The 7,956-nt window shown below is 37.6% G+C and overlaps 1 protein-coding gene across 1 annotated transcript; it reads right to left on the reverse strand.

Moving 5' to 3' along the window:
• Positions 1-526: 526 nt before the first annotated feature.
• Positions 527-1,429, reverse strand: LOC114027298 (taste receptor type 2 member 134-like). Its single transcript, XM_027841287.1, has one exon. It carries the CDS (start codon positions 1,427-1,429, stop codon positions 527-529), a length of 903 nt encoding a protein of 300 aa, XP_027697088.1.
• Between the last annotated feature and the right edge of the window lie 6,527 nt (positions 1,430-7,956).

Here is a 7,956-nt window from a genome sequence, read left to right on the forward strand (position 1 = left end):
ATACACACACACAGCTTTTTATTTTAGATGAAGAAAGCAAGGCTAAGGGAGTTAAGTCACTTGTCTATGGTAACCTTTTGCCAGTAATTGAGGTGTAGATATATCTGACTGTTCTTTGCAGGATAGACCAGTTGTTTGACCCTGGACAAGTCACATGATCTTTCATGATCTTATTGCTCCATCTGTAAAATAAGGGACTTAGCATGCAAAATACCTTTCAATTAACTATGAAATAGTACAGAGGAAAAATTGACAGAGCTTAGGGATGAATGAATTAGGTAGTGAGGGAAGAGAGAATAGAGAAAATGAAAAGTCAGTATCTAAATGATTATATTGGTATCCCCAGTACTTATTACAGTGCCAAAATATGAGTACATACTTTAATATCTTTTTCCTTCCTTTCTTCCTTCCTTCACTCCTTCTCTTCCTTCCTTTCTAATTCTTATGCATCTATATCCCAAATAGCAACACTGGTCATTGCTCAATATTTATCACTGACATTGATCACTTCAGAGCTGAATTCCCCTCACACAGTCTCTGGGTCATGAAGCATCTTCTTTAGAGCCCTTCTCAGTTTTGAGGTGTTCAGGATCAGGAAGGCAGGATGGATAGAGATGCCAGCATAGATCACTACCTGCCAAACCCAAAACCAAAAGCTACAAACTGATACAGGTGCTATGAGGGCAATGATCAGAGGCAGAACATATGATGTATAGAGGATGAGAAAGAAGAAAAGTGACTTCAGGGTTGTAATGTGGACCTGCATACTCTGATCCTGAGGACTAGCACTGTGGTGCTGCATATTCCCCAAGTGTTGGCACAGGGAGGAAATGAGCAAGATGGTAGAGGCAAGGAAGAAGAGGAAAGGAATGAACAAAATAAACATTTGCAATAACAGGTAAAAATACCACTGTAAGACACGTGTCCTACCATGCAAAGTGGTCTTTTCTGAGTAATTCCTAGTAACTGGCAGGTGGAAAACAAGATAGGTCTTTACAAAAGATGGGATAAATATCAAATTGGATATCAGTAGGGAACACAACAGTAGCCATGGGACACATCGGGAAATTCTCCATTTCAGCCAGAAGAAGATTGGGTGAGTGAAGGAAGAAATTTTCACACAGTAGAAAACAGCAAGCCAGGTGGTGAACCAGAATGTGGTCACATTAGTAAAATTCCAGAAAATGCCAAGGTATAGACTGTTGTTATTTGAGGAGAAATATCTATAGAAGTTGCTAAGAACTGCTGCCCACTGTAGAAAGAAGCGGGAGATGCCCAGGCTGGCCAGGATCATGTCACCAGGGGGTAGGGTCCAATATTGCACCCACTTCCTGCCCAGCACTATGATGATGAAACCATTTCCTAGGATTGCTACCACAGACTCCATGAGAAAGAGGATCATGAAGAGGAGAATGAGTAGGCTGGGCATTTTTCTCTGCTGAGCATCTGCTGAGACTCAGGTGCTCCAGGACACCTTACCCAGAAGATATCTGATATCAGGCCAGACTGTCCAAGGATTTACCAGCTCTTTTCAATTATATGGAAGCCCAGCTGGAAGAAACAGAGGAGGATCAGGAGGACACTATGTGTGCCTAATGTGGATTAGAAAAAAGTCCTACCACTTTTATGGATGCAAATATGACATAGATCATTCACTGAACCTAGTCTCTATTTGTTTATCCTAGATTTGCCTGTCCCTGACCAGAGCAAGGGCCAAGGAAATATCTGGATATGGGCTACTGATCCTGGCACCTTTCAAGAATCCCTCCAAAATGCAAACTTGTTTTCTGCCCATCCTGATTCCAGAGCAGGGATAAAGAGGACAGCCAGGGATATTCAGAACAAGGATAAAAGGGAACTAAGGAGAAAGGAGACAAATGGGAGTAGTTTTGTGTCTCTACTCACATATATATGTCCTGACAACTGAGCTAGATTCTAGGCACACTGTGCATCAGTCTCCAGTCAAAATCACATCTCATGACATTACAAACCAACTAGAGATGACATTCATCTAAAGTAAAGGACATTTAATTAGATAACATAGCAAAATAAGGGACAAGAAAGATTCTCCTACACATAGGAATGCCATATCTTCACTGAGAGAAAGGATGCACAGGATGTATCAGCAGGGTAACTCAAGTTTCTAATGTTGATACCTGTTACCCCACAGAGCAACCAACATCCAACATACATAAATTGGTATCACCAGGGGAGCTGTTTCCTCAACAGAGCTGAGGTTCATTATGCATCTATTATTACTCCCATCTGGATCCCTAATAAGGGGCTCTACTGAATGGCTGCCACTGACTTGCCATCTAGTGGTCTTCAGCTTCTCTGGGGCTTCTTCTCCATGTTCTTCACTTCTTAGCTCCAGGACTATTGCAACTCTTTTGTGACTATAGTTCCTACTCTGCTACACCTAGCCAGCTAACAGGAGAAGTCCTTAGGAATTTAAGCCTGTTTTTTAAAAAAATCAATCTATGTCTTCCTCACCTGCCACTACATGATCTTAGGCTACTATCTCATTTGAGTTTAGAAGTTTCTTGGACAGGTAGGTGGTGCAATAGATAGAGCACTGGCACAGGTCAGGAGGACCTGAGTTCAAATCTGGCCCCAGACACATGATACTCACTAGCATGACCCTGGGCAAGTCATTTAACTCTGATTGCCTCACCCAAAAAAGAGAAAATTCATTTCCTTCCAGAACCTTCCCAGTGATGCCCAAATCACCCGGGGATCTGACCACCTGGCTCTCCATGATATGTTTTTCCTCCAGATCCTAACCAGCTTTCTGAGATGAAGAACTGAGTGGTTTAAGCAGAGTTGCACAGCCCAGATACTCACAGTAAACAATGTTGGTTCCTTTTAGCACCATGAAGCAAGTGGAAGGACTGTGAAGGAGGAGAATGACATTATGATGTTGAATCCTTCACAATAGTAGATATCAAGTGGCTTCATTTCTGTGTTTTACTAAGATCATTTACTAAGATTCTATATAGGTGGAACACTTGGGTGACAGTGATATGTCTAATGCAAAATGTGATTAAATTTTTCAGCATTCAATTTTAGGTCATCATACTTCATTAATACAGTTTTCTTTAATATCCCCACTTTTCCTTTATCCTCACAGGCTGGTGAAATTAAAAAGAAGGACCTTCTTTTTCTTTAATTCTAGAATGAGTCCCTCCCATCTTCCCTATAATCCCACCTTACCTTTTTCCAGTTTTAACCCAGTGTTTCTTATTCACCTCCTTGGGGAAAAGCAGGACAGATTTAATCCCTTGTCCAGGAAACAGCCAATTAAAAACTTGAAACCAGCTATTAACTTCCCTGTCTTCTCTTCTTCAGGAAATGCTCCAACACCCTTCACCCAGTTCTCATATAGCACCATCTTGAGGCTCCTCACCTTTCTTGTTGCCCTCCTTGAGATACTCTTCAGCTTATCTTCAGTTGGTCACATCTTGTATCTTATCTCATATTTTGCATTCTGCATCCTGCTTTCTCCACCTGCCTTGAGTGCTGCTTTCTACCTCATCAACAGGATGGTCATTTTGCTGGCTCTCTCAGACCAAGACTGGATAATGGTGTTGGGGTCACAATCTATATGCCCTTCTAAAAGGGGATATTCCTGAGGGGTTCCTACTCAACTCTGATTGTTGAGTCAAATGGAAGGTGGGCAATCTTGGAATACTTGAGTTAGGTCACTCAAATCTTCTCAAAGAGATATCATTTTCCATATCCATCTATCATGATGATAGGGAGAATCAACATTTACCCAGACCCATCTGAGCAAACACAAACACAGTGAGCAGGAATACAGCCATTAGCCTAAACTTAGAATTTCTTTTAGTGTCTAATTAGATCTTGAGCTGGGTAAATCTCTAAAAGAGATTTCTCACACTGGCTGATTTCTGGATGAGAAAGTAGAAAAGGGGAAAAACCTTGGTCTTAATATAAAAATTAGTTATTAAATATAATAGAGACATATTAATTTCTCACAGAACTGATATAGGCCTCACAGAGGTCCTTATGAAGGCCTTGGAGGAAAGACACAATGTGTGTAAGAGGAGGTTTGATAGGTGGTAACCAGATCTTGGGCTGAAAATTGATTAGGCTCTGGAGGGAAAACATAGCATCAAGAGTCAGATTGCCAGATCCCAGGGTGACTTGGGGATCACTGGGAAGCTTCTGTTAGGAAAGTAAACTTTTTTAAAGTTTTTTTTTTGATAATTAACTAATTTTTAGTTTTCAACATTCACTTCCATAAGATTTTGAGTTTTAAATTTTCTCCCACTGCCACTCCTCTCCCCATTCCCAGATGGTGTACAAGCTTATATAGGTTCTGCTTACACATTCATATTAAGCATATTTTCCCATTAGTCAAGATGTAAAGAAGAAGTAGAACTAATGGAAGGAATCACGAGAATGAAGCAATAAAACAAAGCAACAAAGGAAAAGGAGAGTACATAGTATGCTATCACCTGCATTCAGAGTTCTTTCTCTGGATGTAGATAGCAATTTCCATTGTGAGTCTTTTAGACTTGTCTTAGATTCTTGCATTGCTGTGAAAAGCCAAGTCTATCAAAGTCAGTCATTGTTCAACATGGCTGTTACTGTGTACAATGTTCTCCTGGTTCTGCTCTTTTAACTCTGCATCAGTTCATATAAGTCTTTCCAGTTTTTTTTTGAAGTCTGCCTATTCATCATTTCTTATAGCACAATAGTATTACATTATATTCATATGCCACAACTTGTTCAGCCATGTCCTAATTGATGGACATCCCCTCAATTTCCAATTCTTTGCCCCCACAAAAAGAGCTGCTATAAATATTTTTGTACATGTGGGTTCTTTTCCCATTTTTATGACCTCTTTGGGATACAGATCTAGAAATGGCATTGCTGGGTCAAAGATTATGCACAACTTTATAGCTTTTTGGGCATAGTGCCAAATTGCAATCCAAAATGGTTGGATCATTTCACAACTACACCAACAATGCACTAGTGTTCCAATTTTTTCACATCTTCTCCAACTTTATCATGGTCCTATTTTGTCATGTTAGTCAATCTGATAGGTGTGATGTGGTACCTCAGAGTCATTTTGATTTGCATTTCTCTAATCAATACTTACTTAGAACATTTTTTCATATGACTATAGTTATCTTTAGTTTCTTCCTCTGAAAACTGCCTGTTCATATCCTTTGACCATTTATCAACTGGGGAATGATTTGGGCAAAGGAGCTTGGATTACAACCAGGGATCAACTACCCAGTGAAACTGAGCATAATCTTTCAGGGGAGGAGATTGACATTCAAAGAAATAGGAGACTTCCAAATATTCCTGATGAAAAGACTAGAGCTCAACAGAAAATTTGACCTTCAAATACAAGACTCAAGAGAGGCATAAAAAAGTAAACAAGAAAGAAAAAAACAACCCAACAACATATTATTAATATGGGCAAACTGTTTACATCTCTACAAGGGAAGATGACACGTGTAACTCTTGAGAATTGTAATGTTATTATGACATTTAAAAGGGGATGTACTTAGAGGGCATGGGTATAAATTGACTTTGATATGGTAAGAAATCTAACTAAGTGGGGAAAAGGGATTGTACTGGGAAAAGAGAAAAGGAGGAGGCAGACAAGAATAAATTACATCAAATGAAAAGGCATAAAAACCTAATACAGTAGAGGGATAAAAGCAAGGGAGATGAGCATTGTTTGAATCTTACTCTCATCAGATTTGGTTCAAAGAGGGAATAACATACTCAGTTAGGTATAGAAATCTAACTTACCCTATAGGAAGTAGAAGGGGAAAGGGAAAAGAAAAGGGAAGAGGGTGAATAGAAGGGAAGAAAGAAGTAGAAAGGGTAAAGGGGAAGAAAAGGGAGGGGGCTAATAGAAGGGAGGGCAGACTGAGGGAGGTGGTGGTCAAAAGCAAAACTCTGCTGAGAAGGGAAATGGAAAAAGGAGAGAGAAAAGCATAAACAAGGTGGGGGGGCATTGGATGGAGATGAAGACACAGATAGTAACTGTAACTGTGAATGTGAATGGGACGAACTCTCCCATAGTATGGAAATGGATAGAATAGTATATTAAGTACCATAATCCTACAATATATCATTTACAAGAAACACATATGAAGCAGAGGAATACACACAGAGTAAAGGTAAAAGGCTGGAACAGAATATATTATGCTTCAGCTGAAGTAAAAAAAAAATAGGGGTAGCAATCCTGATCTCAGACAAAGCAAAAGGAAAAAATAGATCTAATTAAAAGACATAAGGAAGGAAAGTACATTCTGGTAAAATGTACCATAGATAAGGAAATAATATCATTACTAAACATATATGTACTATGTGGTATAGCATCAAAATTCTTAAAGGAGAAGTTAAGGGAGATACAGGAAGAAATAGACAGCAAAACTATACTAGTGGGGGACCTGAACCTTCCCCTCTCAGAACTAGATAAATTTAACCATGAGATAAACAAGAAAGAATTTAAGGAGATCAATAGAATTTTAGAAAAGTTAAATATGGTTGACTCTGGAGAAAACTGAATGGGGACAGAAGGGAATATATCTTTTTCTCAGTGATACATAGCACCTATACAAAAACTGACCATGTACTATGGCATAAGGACCTCACACTCCAATGCAGAAATATTAAATGCATCATTTTCAGATCATGATGCAATAAAAATTACATGTAATAAAGGGCTACGGAAAGATAGACTAAAAATTAGTTGGAAACTAAGTAATCATCCTAAAGAATGAATGAGTCAAACAACAAATCATAGAAACAATAACTTCATCCAAGAGAATGACAATAATGAGACAACATACCAAAAATTATAGGATGCAATGAAAGCAGTCCTTAGGGCAGTTTTATAATGCTAAATGCTTACATGAATAAAACTGAGAAAGAAAAGATCAATGAATTAGGCATGCAACTAAAAAAGCTAGAAACAGGAACAAATTGAAAATCACCAATTAAATATCAAATTAGAAATTCTGAAAAGGAAAGGAGAGATTAATAAAATTGAAATTAAGAAAACTGTTGAACTAATAAATAAAACTAAGACTTGGTGTTATGAAAAAAAACAATAAAATAGATAAACTTTTGGTTAATTTGATTAAAAAAAAAGAAGAAAACCAAATTACCAGTATGAAAAATGAAAAGAGTGAATTCATCACCAATGTAGAGGAAATCAAAACAATAATTAGGAGCTATTTTACCCAACTGTATGCCAACAAATTTGACAATCTTAGTGAAATGACAAATATTTACAAAAATATAAATTGCCTAGATTAATGGAAGAGGAAATAAAATACTTAACCCCATTAAAAAGAAATTGAACAAGTCATCAATGAACTCACTAAGAAAAAATCTCCAGGGCATATGAATTTATGAGTGAATTCTATCAAACATTTAAAGAACAACTAATTCTAATACTATATAAACTATTTGGGAAAATAGGTGAAGAAGGAGTCCCACCAAATTCTTTTTATGATACAAATATGGTGCTGATACCTAAACTGGGAAGAACAAAAACAGAGAAAGAAAATTATAGACAAATCTCCCTAATGAATAGAGATGTAAAAATCTTAAACAAAATATTAGCAAAGAGATTACAACAAATTATCTGGAGGATAATACACTTTGAGCAGGTAGGATTTATACCAGGAATTCAGGGCTGGTTCAACATTAGGAAACCTATCAGCATAATTGACCATATCAGCAACAAAACCAACATAAATCATATGATTATCTCAATAAATGCAGAAAAAGATTTTGAAAAAAAATACAACACCCATTCCTATTGAAAACACTAGAGAGCATAGGAATAAATTGAGTCTTCCTTAAAATGATAGCTAGAGTCTATCAAAAACCATCAGCAAGCATTATATATAATGGGGGTTAACTAGAAGCATTTCCAATAAGATTGGGGGTGAAACA

The sequence above is a fragment of the Vombatus ursinus genome, unplaced genomic scaffold, assembly GCF_900497805.2.
Source record: "Vombatus ursinus unplaced genomic scaffold, bare-nosed wombat genome assembly UNPS02014858.1, whole genome shotgun sequence".
Classification (NCBI taxonomy): domain Eukaryota; kingdom Metazoa; phylum Chordata; class Mammalia; order Diprotodontia; family Vombatidae; genus Vombatus; species Vombatus ursinus.

Excerpts from the sequence above, each read along its gene's own strand:
- LOC114027298 (XM_027841287.1), bottom strand. The coding sequence starts at position 1,429 with ATGCCCAGCCTACTCATTCTCCTCTTCATGATCCTCTTTCTCATGGAG.